This window comes from Erinaceus europaeus, chromosome 12 (genome assembly GCF_950295315.1).
Source record: "Erinaceus europaeus chromosome 12, mEriEur2.1, whole genome shotgun sequence".
In the NCBI taxonomy this organism is placed as follows: domain Eukaryota; kingdom Metazoa; phylum Chordata; class Mammalia; order Eulipotyphla; family Erinaceidae; genus Erinaceus; species Erinaceus europaeus.
Genome location: NC_080173.1, coordinates 67,911,087 through 67,935,068, shown reverse-complemented (window position 1 = coordinate 67,935,068; position 23,982 = coordinate 67,911,087). Strand labels below are relative to the sequence as shown.

General features: G+C 39.2%; 1 protein-coding gene across 7 annotated transcripts in view; it reads right to left on the bottom strand.

Annotated features, from left to right (window-relative positions):
* Positions 1–1,777: 1,777 nt before the first annotated feature.
* GGNBP2 (gametogenetin binding protein 2) overlaps positions 1,778–23,982 on the bottom strand; it is a 40,485-nt gene continuing 18,280 nt past the window's right edge. For 3 of the 7 annotated variants that reach the window (XM_060203904.1, XM_060203901.1, XM_060203900.1), the window contains 11 exons: positions 21,096–21,194; positions 15,978–16,103; positions 15,775–15,888; positions 13,004–13,213; positions 11,688–11,862; positions 10,215–10,409; positions 8,034–8,181; positions 7,247–7,372; positions 7,016–7,164; positions 3,938–4,186; positions 1,778–2,410 (listed from right to left, as the gene is read on the bottom strand). In XM_060203904.1, coding sequence (XP_060059887.1) covers positions 2,207–2,410; positions 3,938–4,186; positions 7,016–7,164; positions 7,247–7,372; positions 8,034–8,181; positions 10,215–10,409; positions 11,688–11,862; positions 13,004–13,213; positions 15,775–15,888; positions 15,978–16,103; positions 21,096–21,194 — 1,795 coding nt within the window. In that variant the 3' untranslated portion in view covers positions 1,778–2,206. The remainder of the gene's footprint in view (positions 2,411–3,937; positions 4,187–7,015; positions 7,165–7,246; positions 7,373–8,033; positions 8,182–10,214; positions 10,410–11,687; positions 11,863–13,003; positions 13,214–15,774; positions 15,889–15,977; positions 16,104–21,095; positions 21,195–23,982) is intronic. The other 4 variants (XM_060203903.1, XM_060203902.1, XM_060203905.1 and 1 more) reach the window with 4 other exon arrangements.

Here is a 23,982-nt window from a genome sequence, read left to right as displayed (position 1 = left end):
TTTTTAAAGCACAGTAAATATACTGGTAACCACAGCAGCCTATGAGAAAATACCAATATTAATGTAAACTGGAACAGAAAGTGGTGATACAAGTGGTTTTAGACTGCAAGCAAGAGGATGTGCTGCCAGGCTGCTTTCACTCTCCCTTTATGTCTTCTTCGCTTGTTTGGTTGTGTCCAGAATAGAGTTCACTTTGTTCTATGGCCACTCTGTTCCATCAAAACTCTGAAAACTGCCTGACTACTGCATACTTAATGTATGCATACTTCCAAAGAGAAAGTATCTCTGAATTAGTATTAGTTTCTCCACTACAAGCATCGAAGGTGTCTGGTTTGTTCATTTAACAAGCCCTCTTGATTAGCCTCAAGGGCAAAGATTAAAACAAAACCATGCTTTTGGAGAGCTCAAGATAAAATCTAACTACAGCTGGTGGTGTAGAGGGAACTGGGCTGAGCCCAGTTAATGGGGGGGGGGGTAGGGAATTAATGGTTTACAATGAACAGTAAGTAATTTGTTGGTACATGTGCAAAATTTGTTTTCTGCAAAACACTCTATAACCGCCCCTAGGTCCTCCGCTCCATCATGCACCAGGACCTGAAAGCTCACCCCACCCCGGGCTTTTACTTTGGTACTATACACCACTTTTTTTTAATGGATTACAGAATGTAAGCTAACAAGGGTCAGATAGCAATTATGACTCATTTCACCTCTGCTGCAGTCTTTACCAGAGCACTACTCAGTTCTGGCTCAGGGAGGTGCTGGTGATTGGACTTGGAGCTCAGAGCTACAGGCAAGAAAGTTATTTGCATAATCATGCTATCTCCCCCAGCCGGCCCTGCCCCAATCTTTATCCAAACAACTCTTAGATTCAAAAAGACAACTGGGGGGTGGTGGGGGGGTGGTTTCAATAAAAGAAATGCTATTAAGTACAAAAATTAGGGGAAGGGTATATGGAACTCTCCTGGTGGGAATTGTATGACTCTTATCCCACAATGTTGTCAATCATTAAATCACTAATAAAAGTATATATATAAATACAAAAATTAAATCTGGGTTTCAGCTGTGGCCCACTTGAAATCTGATTAGCTATGATTAGGTGGTAGAAAGCAGATAAAATCCATAGGGATCCCATTGTGGTTATTGACTGTCCCACTATCTGCTGCCCGCCATGTATTATCAACAGGCAAACACACAAGCTCTTAAGTACACAGGTTTATTGAACTGCTGGCTCAGCCAAATGCTACTCTTCAGGGACTCTCTCCATTTTCAGTACTGTTTGTGAAAGCAGTAAGTTCTAATGCTGTGGTAACATTGTTAGAAACCAGTTAAGGATGATGCACTTACACTGACCACAATGTGGCTGGCTCTCAGTGCAAAGTTCTGATCCCAGTTCCACATGCTGAATTACTCAGCAGGTAACCCTTGCTTGAAATCCTGCCAAATTTTGTTTTTATTCTTCTAGGTCAATATGAACCTCAGAATTTAAGGTGTCTTGTGTTATATATCAGAGGACTTTTAGAAGTCTCATGAGAAAATAAGATAATAGCCAGCATTTAAAGGTATCGAAGCAAATTTATTCTTTCAAAATGTAAGTCCAGAAACTGCTTTTCTCAGTTGTGAACTCTGATCAAGGGAAAATTTTGTCTTCAACAACCTGCTTCTCTGTCTTCATAAATGTTCTTCATCCTCTCTAACACCAATACTGGCCAAGTACCAAGTCCACAAGTGGCAAATATTAAAATACTGCTACACATTAAGTAGAAACATGTACACCAAATTTTACTATGCATATTAATAAATATTCTTTATTTTAAATTTTACACATTGCGCTTTAACATTACATCCAAACATTTTGCAAGTGGATGTCTACTTTGTAAAACCATATATTCAGCTCATTGTCATTTCTGTACAGAAGTATAAGTACAACATTACTTTTTGCCACTAAGTTGCTTAGTAAGTCTCACAGGAAGAGAAACATTTAATGAAAAGAGATGGCTTAAATCATATGGCAGGCCTGCGCAGCCACGCAACTAAAGACACAAGCCTGAAGAAAGAACTAATGAGGTTACCTCCACCGTCTCCCAAAACAAGAATCACATTGATTTAAGGTAAAATTTTGCCATAAGTCACTAAATTTTTTTTTTGAAAGAGAAGGCGCAGTAGTCATCTTGAGTGTTTCATTGAAAGACAGAGCTATTTTATTTATTTAATTTGCTCCAGCCGTTGTCAACCAGCCACTACAAATGGGCCTCTTGTGATCATTTAAGCGGCAGTATTTATTAAATTTCTCCTTCAGATGCTGTCGATATTGTTCTCTATTGCTGTAGAAAGACTGGTTATTGGCCATAAATGACTGTATTTCATCTTGTGAGATAAAGATTTCCTCATCTGAAGTACATTCAGATTCATCCTGCAAATTGAAGTAGTAGTTAACACTGTGATTTCAGAATAATACAAAACGGGGGGCCAGGTGGTGGCGCACCTGGTTGAGAGCACATGTTACAGGGTTCAAACCCCTGGTCCCCACCTGCAGGCTTTGCGAGTGGTGAAGCAGGGCTGCAGGTGTGTCTGTCTCTCCCTATCTCCCCCTTCCTTTTCCATTTCTGACTGTCTATCCAATAAATAAAGATAATAAATTTTTTTTAAAAAAAGAATGCAAAATGATATGGTGATGGAGAACAAATTTGAAAATAGTCCACTTTTTTTTTCTTGATTTCAATTCAGTCACATAAAGCTTACAGAATAAGCACCATCACATTCAGTCTCAGAATGTATACTAAGGGGCAGGGGAAAATATGTCAACTTGTTAGATCACAGTAATAGTATGCCTGAAGCCCAAGGTCCCAGGTTCAATCTCTGGCACTACCTTAAACCAGAGCTGTGCAGTGCTCCTGCTCTCCAGTCTCACAAAGTAACTAGGGAGGGTGGAAAGGAGGATGGGAGGATGGGAGGGAGAAAGGGAGAGAGGGAGAGAAAAGACTACTAAACAATAAACTCCAACCTAACTTTTAATGTCAACCTCTGGTTTTATATTTTCCTGGAAGTCAGTGAACTTAACTGGTTATCAAGAAGACTTTATATAAAATAATTTAGAGCTCTAATTCAGATTCTAGTCTTTGCTAGTCTCAAAAGGTAGCAATACAATAAAACTGCCATTCAGAAAGACAGTTTGCTTCACAATAACCCTAAAGGAGACAAACTTCTAGTCATAATAATAATGCTAACACCACCCCTTTCTCTCAAGCAGTCTTTTCTGTCTTTGAGATGAGGACAAATAAATGTGCTATACAGCTTTTGCATAAACTGCATGAGGAGAAATGAAGCCAAAGAATAAAAACTGCTTTTAATTTCTTTAAACAGCATCTTAATTTTTTTTTTAATTTATTTATGGGGGGGGTGAGAGCATCACACTGGCATGTGTGATGTCAGGGATCAAAATCAGGTAGGACCTTATGTTTGAGTCCATTTTTTTTTAGACTAATTTTTTAAAGTTTTATTTTCATATTTATTTGGATAGATATAGAAGGAATCTGAGAAGGAAGGGGGGGGAGACACCTGCAGCACTGCTCATGGAACTTCACCTTTGCAGGTGGGGATTGGGGCTGGAACCTGGATCCTTGTGCATGGTAACATGGGTTTTATCCACTATGCCACCAGGGCTGATTAAAAAAAAAAAAAAATGTACTCTATTTACATGAGAGATAGAAGGGGGGCTAGAGGGAAGAGAAAAAGAGGGAGACACACACAGAATCAGAGCACCACTCAAACTTTGAATCTTATGATTCCAAGTGCAATGTTCTAGTCACTGCACTATCTACCAGGCTTCCATCCCCCACCCTTAAGAATAAATACCCTGACCACCTTAAACTCCAAAATACTGTCCCCTATCAGATCTGCCCTGTAAGTAATTATTCACAATAAGGCATGTTGTACTTACAAGGAGTTCAACTAAGCTCTTGGCACCTTTTCCAGAATCAGGACCAAATGATGTTTCTGTGGGTTCTGCAAACTGTGGCACATTTTTCCTATGCTCAAACCAAGGCAGTGGTTGCCCACCCTTTTCAGAGCTGCAACAGCTTTCAGGATGTGCATCTTTGGTCTTGTCTCGGTGAAACACTGTGTGCACGGTATTTCCTGAGGTCTCTCGGTTACCTGGATCTGTAATACAGCTTCCAAGCTTTTGGATCTGAAACAAAAGGAAAGAATTTCCCAGGTAAGGGATGGTAAGAGCTCACCTGGATGGTGCAGCTGTTTTATAATGTACACAACCCAGGTTCAAGTTCAGTCTCCACAGTACTGAAAGAAATTTCAGTGCTGTGGTGTCTGTGTCTATGTCTCTATCCTTCCATTTGAGAAAATCAGCCTGAAGCAGTGAAGTCTCAATGACCACCCCACCACACAATTTTTTTTCTCCAGGTAGAAAGGCAAGAATACAGGGACTGAGTGGCGATGCGTTTGGTAGAGCACACATATTACAAAGTAAAAGGATCCCGTTTCAAACCCCCAGACCACACCTGCAAGGGAAAAAAGTTTTATGAGTGAAAAAGCAGATCTGTAAGTCTCAGAGTCTCTCTATTTGTCTCTATTCAAAAATAATTATATATGTTTAAAAGAATAATGGCATTTTTAAAAGGAAAACAAACAGATCTATGTATCATTTTTCTTTATTATTTTTTTTCATTTTAAGAGGCAGGTACAGATGACGCACATGTGCACAATTACTTATCTCCCCATGATATGTGTTTGCAAAATACTCTCTCCACCCCCACTCTCTGATCTAGGTCCTTCACCACGTATGTATATAAAAAAATTTTTTTTTAATATCTTATTCAGTTTAAGTAACAGAGAGAAATAAAGAGAAAGATACAAAGGGAAAGACAGCAACACTGCTTAGCTCTGGCTTATAGTGGTCCCAGATGGATTGAACCAAGGACCTATGGGGTCTCAGGTATGAAAAGTGACTGCACAAACATTATACTGTCCCCCTGGCACATGTGTTAATTTTTTAAAGAATTTTTTAAAACTTTATTTGATAGGACACAGAGAAATTAAGAGGGAAGGGAAGGGTTATAGAGAGGAAAAGGGAGTCTATGGCCACACCACCCTGAACATGCCCAATCTCGGAAGCCAAGCAGAGTCGGGCCTAGTTAGTACTTGAATGGGAGAGAGCGAGGGAGAGAGAGAGGGAGAGAGACAAGACAGACAGAAAGGGGGAGAGACACCCCTGCAGCACGGCTTCACTACTTGTACAGCTTTATCCCTGCTAGTAGAGACTGGGGAGTTTGAACCCAGGTCTCTGTGCATGTTAACATGTTTACTTAACCAGGTATGCCACCATTCAACCCCCTAAATTTATTTATTTTCCTTTTTGTTGCCTTTTTTTTTCTATTGCTATTGTAGTTATTATTGTTACTGATGTCGTCTTTTTAGATAGGACAGAGAGAAATGGAGAGAGAAGGGGAAGACAAGAGGGGGAGAGAAAGACACCTGCAGACTTGCTTCACCACTTGTGAAGCGACTCCCATGCAGGTGGGGAGCCAGGGGCTCGAATCGGGATCCTTATACCGGTCCTTGAGCTTCACACCACATGCACTTAACCCACTGTGCTACCGCCCAACTCCCATCAACCCCTAAATTTTTTTAAAAATATTTATTTTATTTATTTATTCCCTTTTGTTACCCTTGTTGTTTTATTGTTGTAGTTATTATTGTTGTTGTCGTCATTGTTGGATAGGATAGAGAGAAATGGAGAGAGGAGGGGGAGAGAAAGAGACACCTGCAGACCTGCTTCACCACCTGTGAAGCGACTCCCCTGCAGGTGGGGAGCCAGGCTTCGAAACAGGATCCTTATGCCGGTCCTTGTGCTTTGCGCCACCTGCGCTTAACCCGCTGCGCTACAGCCCCACTCCCCAACCCCTAAATTTTTAAAAGGAGTATCAAAAAACAAAAACAAACAAAAGGAATACCAAGCAGTTAGCACCTACCAGGCACTATGCTAACCCACCACTATAATTTCATTTCATCTTCACAGAACTTAATCTGAAAGGGACTATTATCTCCATTTATAAAGAATGGGAAAACTAAAATCAAGAAAACTTCTTACAGTAACACAGCTAATAAATTTTAAAAGTATTATGCATGGGCTAGGGAGATGGTATAGTGGTTATGCAAAGGCTTTCATGACTCAGGTAACAAAAGTCCCAGGTTCAATTCTCAGCACCATCATAAGGAAGAACTGAGCAGTACCGGGGGGGGGGGGGGGGGACACAGCGGGTATTATGCCAAGAATGTATTGATCTATGATGCACACGGACTACTGGAACAAAGGACCACATCAAGATATACACACCACTCATACGACAGAATGAGCATTGACAAAACCACATACAGTACCCATTCTTTTCTAAAAAGACAACTCTTTTATCATTTAAACGAGACATTAAAAAAAAAAAAAGACTGATTTATTCATTTATCAGTGGGGAGGGAGGAGGAGAGCAATAACTAGAATATCATTCTGCCTTGCAATGCCCGAGAGTGAACTTGGGACAGCAACTTGAAAGTCCAATACTTTATCCATTGTGTGATCACTCCCAACCCCGGCCTAGAAAAAATTTTGTATAATAAAGAACCCAGATCACTACTACTCTCATACATGCTATGCTGTGCTCTACCAGCTGAGCGATTTTCCTGACCAATTACTTCTTGTAAAACACAAATACTAGCAGGTAAAGCTGTACACTGTCACTCTAATGGAAAAATGCTCTTCTTCCTTCAACACCAAAGATTTTAGAACTGCAGTCAGTTCTCTGGGATCTCTCATTAAAATAAAACACTTAAACAACAAACACCTGCAAATTCCTGGCTGGTGAGGTGGTGCAGTAGATTAAAGTGCTGGAGTCTCAAACCTGAGGTTCAGAGTTTGATTCTTGGTGTTGCATGTACCAGAATGACACTCTCTCTCCCTCTCTTAATAAATAACTATGGGGGGGGGGACTGCAAACTATATAATACTTACATGTTCATCGCATTTCAGCATCTTACTTTTCTTTTTCTTCTTTTTATTTTTCCCTTTGGTGTTGTTCTCTTCAGAATTTGCCCAACATTCAACACAACTATCACCATCATCCTCTTTGTCTTCACAATGATGAACACAGGAGTCATCACCTGCAATGTCAGTAATCTCTTACTTACATGCTTTAAATCAGCCATATAGTAGAAATAACTAGAAAGCTTAATATGAACCTACCATGTTCATCATGATTACAAATGCCTTCAGTGCAAGCAACATCCGAGCCCTCCCGAGAACCTGTTTCACTTCCTTCCATGCTAGATGAATATCCACAATCACTGCCATTACAGTGTGGAGATAAGCCTGAGAATAAATCAGGTGAGAGTTATAAATAAATACACTGAAAGAATGAACCAACTGGTGATCACAGAAAAAAATTTTAAAACTGGTGACTTGTTAATAATGGAAAGTTTTAATCCCTGACACTTCATAAAAATAAGATAAAAAAAAAATAAAGTGTCTGAGGACAGAACATAACGGTTATGCAAAGGGCTTTCATGTCATATGCTCTGGAACCTCATTCCAGCATCAGTCCCCAGGCCCACCATAATCCAGAACTGGGGACTGCTACGGTCTTCCTCTCTCTGCCTTTCTTCCTTCCCATCTTCTCCTTTTTTTCCGGAGCGCTGCTCAGTTCTGGCTTATGGGGGTGTGGGAGATTGAGCCTGCATTTCCACATTAAAAAAATTAAGCAAAATGTAAAAAAATAATAATTTAAAAAATAATAAAAAATTTAAAGTAGTGAAAATGAAATAGGAACTTACAGATTTTTTTTTTTTGTCAAATTACAAATACTGTTTAAAGAATAATGAAACAGTATCAGACTAAATTATATTATGTTCCTGGGGCAATATTGCAGATCTTAAATTCTGCATTATAGACTCCCTAAAAACCTCCTTCATTTTAGAAAGATGAGTTAATTTCATATAAAAGTAAAAAAAAAAAAAAACCACTAAACACTTACCTTTCTTTATCTTGGGGGATCCCAAAAGATTGCCACTGCTAGGACAGGTACATGATGTATTTTCATTGGTAACAATTACTTCTACACAACTATTACCATCTTCAGTGCTGCCACACGCTTTGCAGCTGTTTTCTATGAAGTCTGTTTCCTTTCAAGATAAATATTAAGAAATAGTGAAAAACCCTACCTCTATAAGGGCTGCATTTAAATTTCTTTAACAACTAATTACATAGAAGTTATGACATTAACAACTGAAAAAATTGAGTTCGATCTCTGCCACTTCTTTCAAATAAAGTAGTTTTTTTTTTTTTTAATTTTTTTTTATTTATTTTATTTATTTATTCCCTTTGTTGCCCTTGTTGTTTTATTGTTGTAGTTATTATTGTTGTTGTCATTGTTGGATAGGACAGAGAGAAATGGAGAGAGGAGGGGAAGACAGAGAGGAGGAGAGAAAGACACCTGCAGACCTGCTTCACCGCCTGTGAAGCGACTCCCCTGCAGGTGGGGAGCCGGGGCTTGAACTGGGATCCTTATGTGGTCCTTGTGCTTTGCGCCACCTGCGCTTAACCCGCTGTGCTACAGCCCGACTCCCCAAATAAAGTAGTTCTTAATGCAGAAAAGAAATAAGACTGAGGAGAGAGCATAGTGGTAATGCAGAAAGACCTTCATGCCTGACGTACCAAAGGTTCCAGGTTCAAACCCCAGTACCCCCTTCATTACCCTAGAAACAAGAGTTTCAGCAGTGCTCTGGTGGAAAAAAGAAAAGTAAAACCATCCAACTTTCTTTCTTTCTTTGTAGAGTTAGGACATACAAAGGCATGTTACAACTGCTCCAGGGCCAGTTTTATTCTCCCTCAAGATAGAGGGAGAGACACCATGTGGTACAAGGGGCTCCAATCAAGAGTGTCTCACACAATAAAGTATAAGCTCTACTAGGTGGGCCCACCTAGTAGAAGACCAAGGTTTCAAGCTCCGCCCCCTCCACCAGCAGAGGGGAAATTTCACAAGCAATAAAACAGTGCTACAGGTGTTTCTTTGTCTCTTTTCCTATCTCCCTCTTCCCTCTTGATTTCTCTAATAAACAAATTATATAAAAATTATTTTAAAAAATAACTTATTATCTTTGTGTATTGGATAGAAACAGCCAGAAATTAAGAGGGAAGGGGGTGCTAGAGAGGGAGAGAGACAGAGAGACATCTGCAGCACTGCTTCACTATTCACAAAGCTTTGCCCCTACAGATGGGGACCAGGGGCTTGAACCCAGATCCTTTTGCATTGTAATACATGCACTCAACCAGGTGCACCACCACCTGGTCCCAAAATAAGTATTTTTAAAAAAAGAATGTGAAGGGTTAGTAAAGACTAAACTGTTGAGAGCTAGGTGATGTATTTACATTTGAACTCTGATCTAATATACTATAGTCAGATAAAATGATTGTTATTCAAGATAATCTTTTAAATATCTAAGGGAGTCAGGTGGCAGCGCAGCAGGTTAAACGCAGGTGGCGCAAAGTGCAAGAACCGGCATAAAGATCCCAGCTGTCTAACTGCAGGGGAGTCGCTTCGCAGACGGTGAAGCAGGTCTGCAGGTGTCTGTCTATTTCTCCCCCTCCTCTCTCCATTTCTCTCTGTCCTATCCAACGATGACATCAATAACAATAACTACAACAGCAATAAACAACAAAGGCAACAAAAGGGAAAATAAATATAAAAAAATTAAAATTAAAAAACTATCTAAAAAGCTGACATACAAAATACAGCAGAAAAAAAAAGGAGCACACATCCTAAAAAATTATGAAACAGGGAGTCGGGCGGTAGCGCAGCGGGTTAAGCACAAGTGGCGCAAAGCACAAGGACCCGAGTAAGGATCCCAGTTTGAGCCCCCGGCTCCCCACCTGCAGGGGAGTCGCTTCACAGGCGGTGAAGCAGGTCTGCAGGTGCCTATCTTTCTCTCCCCCCTGTCTTCCCCTCCTCTCTCCATTTCTCTCTGTCCTGTCCAACAACGACAGTAACAACAACAACAACAATATCTACAACAACAAAACAAGGGCAACAAAAGGGAATATATAAGTAAATAAGTATTTTTTTAAAAAAAATATGAAACACTGAAAATTAGCAAAAAGTAATACTTCTGTCCAAAGCAATACTACATATTAATAAGTTAGTATTAACGATTAGTACCTTCTCTTGGTTTACTTCTTTTTCATCTGCTGTTTGTAAAGGAGTAGAAATATCACATACACATTTATTTTTTCGCCTATTCTTTCGCTTTTGGCGTTTCTTTTCTTGCTTGAGTTCTCTTACTCGTTCCTCCTCTGAAAATTCTTCACAAAGTTGTTCCAATCGGCTAATACCCTGTACTTTTTCCACAGTCATCTATTACCAAAACAAAGTTGAGAAGTGCATATTATTAGATAGCACACAGAGAGAAATTTATATTTGTATTCCAATTTTTCCAGGCATTCCCTCCCCACAAAATAAAAAAATAAAAAATCTCTTTTATTTGCCTCCAAGGTTATCCTTGGGGCTCAGTAAAAGCACTATGAATCCACTGCTCCTGGAGGCCATTTTTTTAATTGGATAGGTCAGAGAGAAACTGGGAGAGATGGGTAAAACAGAGGGAAAGAGAAAGATAAAGACACCTGTAGACCTGTTTCACCGCTGGTGAAGCGACCTCTCTGCAGGTGGGAATTGGGGGCTTAAACCACGATCCTCATGCAGATCTTTGCTCTTTGTGCTATGTGTGCTTAACCCGCTGCACTACCACCCAACCCCCTAAAAATCTGTCATGTATTATGACAGCCCTAGGTCTATTGAGTAGGTTAATATATAACTCATCACTAAGGGAAAGACATATACGTATATTCCTATTCCAAACCAAAATATTCTAGTTTCAAATTACATAAATGTTAATACATCAAAGCAAACATTCAGTTCTCCACACAACGAAACTACCAAAACTATCAGAACTGTTTCTGAAGATACCATGTCTATACATGTAGAAAACATTCATTTGGGGAGTCGGGCGGTAGCGCAGAGGGTTAAGCACACATGGCACAAAATGCAAGGACTGGTGTAAGGATCCCAGTTTGAGCCCCCGGCTCCCCACCGATAGGGGGGTTGCTTCACAGATGGTGAAGCAGGTCTGCAGGTGTATCTTTTTCTCCCCGTCTTCCCCTCCTCTCTCCATTTCTCTGTCCAATCTAACAATGACATCAACAACAACAAAAAAAGGGCAACAAAAAGGAAAATAAGTATTTTTTAAAAATTATTTTAAAAAATTTATTTGTAAGTTAGTATTGGTCATGGCCCTTTAACTGTATCACTCTCTTTTCAAAATGTTATAAAAGCAATAAATTCTTAGCAGAAGCCTATCTATGAAGTTAAGTACTATGCTGGGAAGTATGAGGTTTTTACTAGTTCTTGCTGAATTGACTTCTGTAAGAGTTTATGAGAATGAAAGCCCCCTCACCTCACCTGCAGAGGAGACGCTTCACAAGTGGTGAAGCTGATTAGCAAGTATCTATCTTTCTCTCTTGATATCTCCCTACTCCCCTTTCAAATTCTCTCTGTACTATCAAATGGGGGGGGGGGGTTAATTCCAGTAGCATGACCAAGCAAACATGGGATATTGAAGCAGCCAACTACTTTTACCTCAAAACTTTTGCGTAAAGCATCAACACCAAGATAGAAGAGCATCTGCCATGTCTGTTCCTCTGCTCGTAGTTTTTGCCAGATTCGATGCAATCTTTCATAAAGATGAATCCCCAAGCAGGTCAGAACTTCCTCTTGAGCTATATCTATTGTTTTAGCATGTCTTTCTCTTCGCCTGTAGAGAATAAAATCACACATAATTCCCAATACCTTTAATTCAAACAGTAAAAGATGGATAATACACTTACAAGTCCAGATTTAAACTATGATATGCATACTTAAATACAATATTAAGATAGTTATACACTCAAACTCAATGTATGTATGTATACACACATGCATATAATCAAGAGAAATATACATGCAGGTAAAACTCAGTCTTTATTTTGCTAAAACTAAAGTAATTCAGGAACTGGTCCTAACAAGATGTTTTTTTATGTATATTTATTTTCCCTTTTGTTGCCCTTGTTTTTTGAGACTGATATGTGTGCTTAACCTGCTGTGCTACCACCCAACTCCCCTATCAAGATTATTTTCTAGCACACATCACTCTTAAGCATCCCATGCTTGCTTTGGTAGCAATAGGTTAAAGTGTTCACTTAGTTCACAGTAGGCATGACAGTTCTTTTCACCTTCCAATTATAACAAATATTAGTCTTTTTTTTTTTTCCCTTCCTTCCTTTTTTTTTTTTTTTGGAGGGGAAAAGAGAAAGGTGATACCAAAATGACTCACTAATGGAAAAAAATCCCTTGAAGCTAGTCTCTAGTAGACATGTTCATAGAACCTACTAGAAAATAAGCACTCAAGTCGAGTAGCTACATAAAACACAAAGGAAAATGGTTCAATTTGTTCTAAACACTTCTTATCATTTTATTTCAGTAACAAAGCCAGATACACTTTTATGTTCCTAAATAATAATACACAGTTCATGAATTACATTCACTAAGCATTCCTTAGCCTCCTGCTGCAAAGATCTTGCTTGCTATGCAAAAACTATCTTTAGGAACAAAATTTAAACATGGAAATGCATAAATGATAAGGGAAAATACCTTCTAATCATTTTCAAGTGAAAATGATAAACAATATTAATGAAGCCAAAGGGTCTGCCTACTTTAAGCAACAGGAAGCAAGAGAACTGAATCAAACACCACATAATACTTTCTCCCTATTTTTACTCAGTCAAGAAGTGCAAAATTTTTACAGGTACACTTTATACATATATACACATATATGTATTGAGGCAGGAGATGGAAATAAACATTTAGTAGTAAAATGAAGCAAAGCGCTAGATAGCCCATTCTAGCAAATTACATACTCATACCCTCCTGCGAACTCTGGCTCAGCACGACCCAAAAGATGTGCAATGAAGTCTGTTTCACAGCAAACATGTATGTGTCGTTCATGGGGACAGCACCGTAAGCCTTCATAAAGTGCAGCACAGTAGCCCTTCTCTTTGCTGCAATCAAGTTCACCAATAAGAATATTGTATGCTCGGAGAACTTTGTTTTTGCAATCAGTGCAAAACCTATTAAAAAAAAATCTCAAAATTAGGAGATGGTTTGTAATTATTTCATGCAGTATGTAACAGTATAGTGGAAGACATTCCTCACTAATCTAGAATTTTTTTTTTTTTGTCTTATTTATTGGATAGAGATAGACAGAAAGTAAGAGGGATGGGGATGATGTTACAGATGGATCAATACTTGTAAAGCTTTCCCACTGCAGGTGGGGAACAGGGGCTCAAACTCAGGTCCTCGTGCACTGTAGCATGTGCACTCAACCAGGTGCACTACCATCCAGCCACTATAATTTTTTTTTTTTAAGATTTCATTTACTTATTTAGAGGGATAGGAGTAGAGAAAAAGAGAACCAGATATCACTGAGGTTTATGTGCTGCCGTGGAGCAAACTCAGAACCTCATGCTTCAGAATTCAATACTTTATCCATTGTGCCACTTCCTGGACTGCAGAATGAATGAATGAATGAATGAATGAATGAATGAATGAATGAATGAATGAATGAATACACACACACACACACACACACACACACATATATGCTATCTACCCCCACCCGACTGCAGAATATATTTATTAAATTTTTTATTTTGGACATATAAAAATCAAAAGGAATGGGGGAGGTAAGAGAGGGAGACGGAGAAATACACCTGCAGTACTATTCCTGAAACTCCCCCACCCCCGCCTGCAGGTGGAGAGCAGAGGCTTGAGCCTGAGTCCTTGCACAGTGTAATGTGTGTACTAAACCAGGTATACCACCACCCAGACCCAAAGAATGTCTTTTTTAAAAATTATCTTTATTTATTCTAGAGACAGCCAGAAATCAAGAGAGAAGAGGGAGGTAGAGAGGAAGGGACAGAGAAATAACTGCAACATTGCTTCACTTGTAAAACTTTCCCCCTGTAGGCGGGGATTGGGGCTTGAACCTGGTCCTTGCATGTTGTAACATTTGCACTCAACCAGCTGCACCACCACCTGGCCCCCAAAGAATATATTTATTTAAATTCCTCCATATATAGACTAAAAACTTGTGTATTTTTAAAGTAGATATAAATTTGCCAATTATTTGAATATAGCTCCTCTGTCTACAAGTGATTTTTTCTTTTTTGCTGCCAGGTGAAAAACAAAACAAACACAAAAGGTTTGGAGACTGGGAAGACAGCATAGTGATTACGCAAAAAACACTTTCATTCCTAAGGTTCTGAGTTCCCAGGTTCAACCCCAGTATCTTCATAAGCCAGAGCTAAACAGTGTCCTGGTCTCTTTCTCTGACTCACCCTCCCTTCCCCACCCTTGCCTGAGAGCTAGACATAACAGATATCCAAGGGCAGGGTGGGGGTGCACCCAGCTGAGTCCACATAGCACACAGACCAAGCACAAGGACCGAGGTTCAAGCCCCCACTCCTTACCTACACAGGGGATACTAGACAAATGGTAAAACAGGGTCTGCAGGTCTCTCTCTATCTGTCCCTCCCCTCTCATTTTCTCTGTCCATCAAATAAAATGGGGGGGGGGGAGAAAGAGTGCTGGGGGTGGATTCAGTGTTAGCATTGAGCCCCAGCAAAAGCCTTGGTGGCAATAAAAATGAATAAATACAGATGTTCAATAAGCAACACACTCAATTAATTCACTGTACAAAACAAAGGATAGCAGTGTTATCTTCCATTTCTCTTAACACCACATTCACATAGTTGAATTCAAGATGGAAACTTCAGTTAATTTCAACTTTAAAAAAAAAATTTTTTTATTTATTTTATTAGAGAGAGAGAGAGAGAGAAAATTAGAGGGAAGGGGAAGATAGAGAGAAGAGATAGAGACATCTGCAGTCCTTCCTCACCACTTGTGAAGTTTCTCCCTTGAAGGCACCAGGGGCTTGAACCTAGGACCCTGTGCACTGTAGTATGTGCACTTAAGCAGGTGTGCCACCTAATTTCAATTTGTTTGGGTTCCCTCCCCCTTCCCATTAAGTCTCTGCCATGACATATGCTAGAGTGAAGTTCTGGTTCTTTTTTTTTTTTAATGTTTTATTTTTAAATTTTTTTTGGTAATTTTATTTATTTTCCCTTTTGTTGCCCTTCTTTTTTTTTTATTGTTGTTGTAGTTATTATTGTTGTTGTTGTTGGATAGGACAGAGAGAAATGGAGAGAGGAGGGGAAGACAGCTAGGGAGAGAGAAAGATAGACACCTGCAGACCTGCTTCACCGCCTCTGAAGTGACTCCCCGGCAGGTGGGGAGCTGGGGGCTCGAACCGGGATCCTCACTCCAGTCCTTGCACTTCGCGCCACCTGCACTTAACCCGCCGCGCTACTGCCAGGCTCCCGGTTCTTTTTCTTTTACACTAATCTTAAAACAATAACAAACATAGGCACTAAATCTACCTGGTAAGCAGAAGCCTGAACCCAGATCCTGGTAATGTACGTGCTCAACCAGGTGTGACACTGCCCAGCCCCCAGTGCCAGGTATAATAGAAGGCTGAAATACTATTATTTGGAAATTAGTGACAAGCCAGTATCAGTGACTAACAACTAAGACACCTTCCATCTATTTTGTGATGACTTGGGAGACATACCTGTGTTTTCGCAGATAGGTTTCTAGTGTTTCTAAAAGACAACTAGAATCAATTAAAACTACTTCATCCCTGCACTCTTGAGACATTAATTCCCATACGTCCATCCAACAACCTCTGCAAAAGAAACAAGTATTAGTGAAAAGGAGGAATATAGAACAATAGAACATTTTTAAAAAGCGAAGTAAAGGATTGCTTGATTTTACCTGGCTGTTCCCTGGAAAGGTCCATAATGGAATATGATCCTACACTTGCTGTCCTTCCTGTGGTCTTCACTACTTCTCTTATCTGTACTTAACTTCTCTGAACTGACACTGCTACTGCTCCCTTCACTGCAGTATAGTACAAAGCTTAGTGACACTGAGATATTCTAAAAGTAATTTTATAGTCTAAATTAAAATCAAAAGCTCTTTACTATATTAAAACATTAAGGTAAATTTGCAAATTATATTTACATATATAATTTTACATTCACTTTAACCATATTAAAGTATTAAATGTGCTCTATCTTTAAAAACTCTACTAAATTTAACCAATGCAACTTAACAACTTTAACATTTATCAAGACAGTAATTGGTTAATATACTAAGCATCTTATGAGCAAATTTACTTGGAATGCTTGTAAGTCAAAAGGTCTGGAAAAACTGTAAAAATATTTTCACTTAAAATATTCATATTCCATAAAATTTCCTAACAACCTTTTGATTTACTTAATGTGATTTTTTAGTTATCAACCTTCACATGTAAGTGAATAACTGGGAAGTCACAGATTAATGGCAGTAAATGAAACTTTACATTTACTATAATATAGACACCACTAAGATGAAGACTTTAAAAATTGGTGTTAAGTACTATACACTTTTTTGAAACTTTCTAGACTCTGAGAGAGAGAGAGAGAGACACACACACACACACACAAACACGTTTCAATGTAGCACTGGTCATATATGTTGTTTTGTTTTAAGAAGTGCTTTCCAAGAGAACTGTGTATCTATATTCCATACAATGATAGCCTTCTTGATTTTTCATGATTCTGATTAACTGTCTCCTGCCTGTTCTGCAAGTTTCACTACAACTCTAGAAATTCACTCCCTTGGATGCTTGAAATGGAACTCTCTTTGAATCTTTACATAATTTACTCTATATAGTGAAGTATTTATTTCTCAAGCTCTTTGCCCACTATTAAGGTAATACAGTTCCCTATGCCCTTCTCACAGACTCAGAACAAAGTTCAGGCAATGATACTTATATTGCTTTGTTTTCCTTCATGTAGCAACTACCATTATCTTTTTCAGGAAATCACAGAAGCATAAAATAGTGGCAACCATCCAAAATAAAGAAGAATTTTGGCTAAAAAATTTTACCCCCAGGCCTGCTGTCCATGACATGTAAAATTAACTGGAGCTACCAAACAGGCACTATTTATTTATTCAAGATCAACAACCCCAATCACACTAGTGCCACATTTGGTTTCCCAAGTAGTAGGACTGTAGCTGAAACGTAGACTGGACAGTTATTTTCCGTTCTTAAGCCGAAAGCTAGGAAAACATGTCAATTTAGCAAAAGTAGAGATACCTGAGAAGCAAAGTCACTGAGAACAAGAGGATGTAAATTTAGAGTAGAAGTGAAGAAGTGGAGGAGGTATGATTATGCATATGCAAAAAAAGTTCATGCCTGAGAATATTACATCCAGGTTGAATCTCCTGTACCACCCACCATAAGCCAGAGTTGTGCAGAGCTCTGGTAAAAATTAAAAGGGACCAGGCGGTTAAGTGCACATGGTGCAAAGCTCAAGGATCAGCACAGGGAGCCCAGGTCAGCCCTAGCTCCCCACCTGCAGGAGGGTCACCTCACAAGCAGTGAAGCAGGACTACAGGTGTCTGTCTTTCTCTCTCCCTCTGTCTTGCCCTCCTCTCTCCATTTCTCTCTGTCCTATCCAACAACAGCAGCAATGGCAACAACAACAATAACTACAACAACGTTAAACAAACAAGGGCAACAAAAGGGAAAAATAGCCTCCAGGAGCAGTGGATTCCTAGTGTAGGCACCGAGCCCCAGCAATAACCCTGGAGGCAAAAATAAATAAATAAATAAAATAAAAAATATAAGTGGAAGAACTGGTTTTTGCAGGTAGGCAGTAATAAGTACAGAGAGTAAGATGTTGGGAATACCTGTCGCATTTCAGTTCTTCAATAAAGAATATTCATGGGAGTCTGGCGTTAGCGCAGCCGGTTAAGTGCACATGGCGCAAAGTGCAAGGACCGGCAGGATCCCGGTTTGAGCCCCAGGCTCCCCACCTGCAGGGGAGTTGCTTCACAGGCAGTGAAGCAGGTCTGCAGGTGTCTGTCTTTCTCTCTCTCTCTCCCCGTCTTCCCCTCCTCTCTCCATTTCTCTCTGTCCTATCCAACGACGACATCAATAACAACAATAATAACTACAACAATAAAAACAAGGGCAATAAAAGGGAATAAATAAATAAAATATTTGTAACAATAGGCCAAAGGCAGGCTTTTTATTATAAGATACTAGTCTGTGGCTTTAGCCAACAGGCCATTCAGATGAAAACCTATTTGCTAAAAAAAAGGAAAGTTATTTTCTAATGTGAAAGTTAGGCTGAATTCTGCACTCAGAAAGTCTCAGAAGATAGCAGGAATGTAAGATCTTTTTTATTTTTTAAACATTTTCTTTATTTGTCTTATTGGATAGAGACAGAGAGAAATTGAGAGGAAAGGGGGAGATAGAGACAGAGAGACACCTGAAGCCCTGCTTCACCACTCACCAAGCTTTCCCCCTGTAGGTGGGGACCAGGGGCTTGAACCTGGGTCCTTGTGCACTGTAATGTGAACACTTAACCAGGTGCACCACCGCCTGGCCCCGGAGCCTAAGATCTTTAACCACTTCAGGTTGCAGAGAGCTTTCACAATCACTTTAAGTTGTGCATTACTTAACTCCCATGTTCACATTGCAGTGCACAGGGACCCAGGTTCAAGTTCCTGGACCCCACCTACAGAGGGAAAGCTTCACAAGTGGTGACGCGAGGCTGCAGGTATCTGTCTCCTTCTCCCATCCAAGTACTAACAAGGCCAGACCCTGCTTAGCTTCCAAGATTAGACGAGATCAGGTGTGTTCAGAGTGGTATGGTCATAGACTCTATCTCCCTATCTCCCCCTCCTCTCTCAATTTCTCTCTGTCCCTACACAATAATAAATTAAGAAATAAAAAATAAAAGATGTTGGGTGGAGGTTGATAGCATAATGGTTATGCAAAGGGAATCTCATGCGTGAGGATCTAAAGTTGCAAGTTCAATCTCCGGTACCACCATAAATCAGAGCTAAATCATGCTCTAATAAATTAATTGAGACAAAAATCTCATTTCTGAGACTCCAGGTCCCACATTCAATCCCTAGCACTACCACAAACCAAAGCTGAGCTCTGATGTCTCTCTCTCTCTCTCTCATTAAAATAATAATAAAACAAAATTCCAGCAACAGGAGCAGCTGAAGAGGTGGTGTAGTAGATAAGGATTGGACTCTCAAGCATGAGGTTCTGAGTTCAACCCCGGCACTGCACTGCCAGAGTGATGCTCTGGTGTTCTTCTGCCCATTCATCTCTTTGCATAAGCAGTATCTCCTTCGAACCCCACCCTACCCCCATTTTTAATAAAAAAATAAAATGTATCAACAGAGGAAGATTTTGATAATAGTAACCCTTAAGAGATAATATACCACCAGTTGATCATCCAAAATATATATATATATATATATATATATATATATATATATATATATATGATCAAGAAGGAAAATGTTTATATAACAACAATATCATACTTTCAATGAAAAAAAGAGTAATGTAAAAAAGAGTAATCTTATGGTCCAGGAAAGTGATGCAATGGATAAAGTGTTAGACTAATGTCTGGTTCTTTCTCTCCTCCTATCCCTTTCACTAATTAATAAAAAAATTAAAACATATATATATATATATATATATATATATAAAATCTTCACAATAAACTTAACCGATTCTAAAACAAAAGTTACACTAGAAACTTCCTTCAAATTTCCCAACTTCCTAGTACCCCCAATTCCAAGCGATTTTGTAGGGGGGGAGGGACCGTGACACTGCTGGGAGATGAGAGTCAGAAGCAATCTCAAAGGAAGGGTGGTTGGCTGGTGACTCACCCAGCAGGGCATACATGCTACCATGTGCAAGGACCTACATTTGAGCCCTGGGATACCACATAGTAGTACTTGTAGGGGGAAAACTTCATAAGTAGTGTTTTCTTTCTCTCATCCTTTATACAGAAGAAATAAAAGGAGAAAAGTGACTACTCGGAGTCTTACAAGCACTGAGATCTAGAGATAAGTGAGATCTAGAAAGTGAAAGAACAAGAAAGCATGGACGTTGCAGCACACAGCCAAGAAAACTGCAAAGCAGTCATATAAATACACACTGCTATAACTTGAATCAAGACTTTAAAAATCTTACAAACTATTTGGAGATCTATAGATAAGACAGGTAATTTTATGCAACGTGCAACAATTATATACATTACGCCTGTTATTCACATCACAGAATAACACTTAAAAACATTCACTAAATAAATTTTCATATAGATCTATTAAGTCCTTACTCTAAAATGTTCTAAGAAAAAGTTTGTTAATTAAAAAAGTACTGTCCCAGGGAGTCAGGTGGTAGCGCAGCAGGTTAAGCACACATGGTTCAAAGCACAAGGACTGGCGTTCGAGTCCCTGGCTCCCAACCTGCAGAGGAATTGCTTCATAGGCGGTGAAGCAGATCTGCAGGTGTCTTATCTTTCTCTTCCCCTCCTCTCCATTTCTATCTGTCTTATCCAACAACATCAATAACAACAACAACCACAACAATAAAACAAGGGCAACAAAAGGGAATGAATGAATGAATAAATAAATAAATAGTACTGTCCCAGGAGGTGGTGATATAGTACATCAAGTGTAGACTATCAAGCAGTAAGTCTGACTTAGATCCCTAACATCATATACCAGTTGAGGCTATGGTTGTCTCTTTTCCTCTTTCACAAATAGATATTAAAAAAAAAAAAAAAAATCAGGTCTTGTCAGTGTTTCCATTTTATAAATAAAAATAAAAAAAATAAAAAAGTAAACCTATATTAAAATTGAATTTAGTCTCTATGCAAAATGACCTACAGAATCAGATGTTTTCACTATGTTATAGTATAACCAATTAATGAAATAAAACCATCAGTATTTTTTTTCCTTTTATTACATGAGTAACAATTATTATCTTAACAGTGACAATGAATCTTGATATTCAATTCTACTTACCCCAAAGGTTTTGGTTTGTGTGTATCTAAGGAGTGCAACTGACATCTTTTGTTCTTTTTACTTTTTGGAATAGCATCAATCATGTCATTTAGTTTGGACCTAGTTAAAAAACAGAATATTAAAGATTTAATTAACATACATTTTTTCTTTGGGGATTTTCAAAATTGCTACATCAGTGAGAACTACCTTTAAAACATTACAGACATATTACCAATTTAAAATCATTTCAGCAGCAGCATCAGAGGTGGTGTAGCAGCTAGAATGTTGGGCTTGGGAGCATGAATGAGAGCCTGAGCTCAGTTGTCAAGATCACATGTGCCAGTGGTGCTCAGGTATTTTCCCTCTCCCTCTCAGAATCAAATACATTTTAAAAATTAATAAACCTTTAAAATTTTTCATCAAATTCTAACTCAAAAGAGTCTGAATAGTATTTGCCTTCTTACTCCATTTTCAGTCTAACAAAATATAGGCATAAACCTATTCTAGTCAACATACTCTTCCCTCAGACTGTTTCATTGCACTTGTATTAGTATGCATAGTACTCAAAATATTTCAAGGCTGATAGCTAGCTTCACCGCTAGCCACTTCCCCTTGTCCACACTTTTCCATCTTTTGTCTTTATATTCTAGGTATCACCAAGAAGCTGGAGTGGCCTTTTTTCAAAATTGCTATTACTATTCTTTAATATGCTCAGATCTGGCTTGTGGTGGTAAAGGGAACTGAAAGTGGAAACTCTGATGCTTTAGGCATCAAAGTCTTTTTGCATAACCACTATGCTATCTTTCTAGCCCCCAACACTTCTTTTCTAAGGAAGCGCAAAAAATCTAAAGCTTCTAGCACTTCTAAACAGGAATGTTCATTATGTTTGATCTTCTGAGCCCTTCTCTTTTCCTATTAACATGTGCTCTGTGACCATGTCTAGTCTCATGAAATTTAATCTCTCTCCCTCTCTCTCTCTCTCTCTCTCTCTCACACACACACACACACACACACACACATACACACACACTATCTCAAACTTAATATATCCAAGTGACTACTCTCAAAGACTTATCCATATTAGTAAACAGAAATGATATTCTTTTCATTTATTTATTGGATAGATACCTGGAAATCAAGGGGAAGACGAAGAGAGGGAGAGAGACAGAAAAACAGGTGCAACACTGCTTCACCACTCAAAAACCTTTCTCTCTGCAGGTGGGGACTGGGGGCTTGAACCCAGGTCCTTGTACACTATAATATGTGCAATTAACCAAGTGTACCAGCACCCAGCCCCTGATATTTCCATGCTCTTCTATTATCCTTCAGTTTATTCTCAAAACAGTATTCCAAGTATGCCAAACTTCAAAGTAGACAATGCCACCACTCCTCTGTATAAAGGTCTCTCAAATCTTCCCATCTAACTCAGACATCACACACACACCACCATGATTATTATTTCAATCTAGGTACATAAGGCTCTGGATTCAATCACCTACCACCAGAAAAATAATCTCAGCATAATATACAAAATACATTATAGAGCCTTTTATTATTTTTTTTTAACTCAACTGGTTATCTTTCCTTTTTCCCCCATTGTCACTGGGGCTTCAGTGAACCAGTCAATTTTTCAGACAGAAAGTGAACAAGTGAAAAACACAATACCATAGCTTTGTCCAGTGAGATGAAGGCCAGGCTTGAACCTGGGTTGCATGCATAGCAAACCAAGCACACTATCCAGGTGAGCTATTTTTTGCTGGCTCCAATCTCATCTTTTTTCTTTTTTCCTTTCCCCTCCAAGGTTATCACTGGGGCTCGGTGCCAGCACTACAAATCCACTGCCTCTGGCAGCCATTTTTTTTTTTCCATTTTATTCGACAGGACAGAGAGAAATTGAAAGATGAGAGGGGAAGATAGAGGGAAAGACAAGACACCCTGCAGGTGGGGAACCAAGGCCTCCAACTGGTATTCTTGTGGTTCATACTATATGTGCTTAACCTGGTGTGCCACCACTTGGAACCAAAACACCTTTGTTTTCCCTCTCTTTTTTAAAATATTTATTTATTCCCTTTTGTTGCCCTTGTTGTTTTATTGTAGTTATTATTGGTGTTGTTGTTGTTGGACAGGACAGAGAAAAATGGAGAGCGGAGGGGAAGACAGAGGGGGAGAGAAAGACAGACACCTGCAGCCCTGCTTCACCACCTGTGAAGTGCCTTCCCTGCAGGTGGGGAGCCAGGATCCTACTCCTTGCGCTTTGCACCACGTGCGCTTAACAGGCTGCGCTACTGCCTGACTCCTGATCTCATCTTTTCTTACTGCTGCTTTCATTCATTTAACTCCAACCACAAAGATTTCCAAGCCATTCTTCAAACATGACAGGAAACCTCCAACCACTGAACCACACACTTGCTATTCCTTCTCTACCTTATGCCAGATCTCTACATGGTTTACTCACTTATTTTATTATATCCAATGTCATTTTATCAGAGACTTCCCTGACAATCCATTATTAGTTCTACTCATTCACAATCTCTTGTTTTTGGAACCTATATCTAACACATTATGGTTTTTTTATTATATTTTATTTACTTATTGGATATACAGCCAGAAATTGAGAGGGAAGGGGGAGACAGAGAAACACCTGCAGCACTGCTTCATCACTCGTAGTTTTCCCCTTGCAGGTGGGGACCGGGAGCTCGAATCCGGGTCCTTGTGCATTGTAACATGTATGTTCAACCAGGTGTGCCACCACCCAGCCCCCTGTATTTGTTTACTGATTGTCTCTTCCTACACAAGAACAAAAACTTTACAGTCATTGGCACACAGAAGTTACAGAATAAAATTACAGAATTATACTCATTCCAAAATTAGAATAACCTGTGGCTAAGGGAGGAGGTCCAGGGAGTAA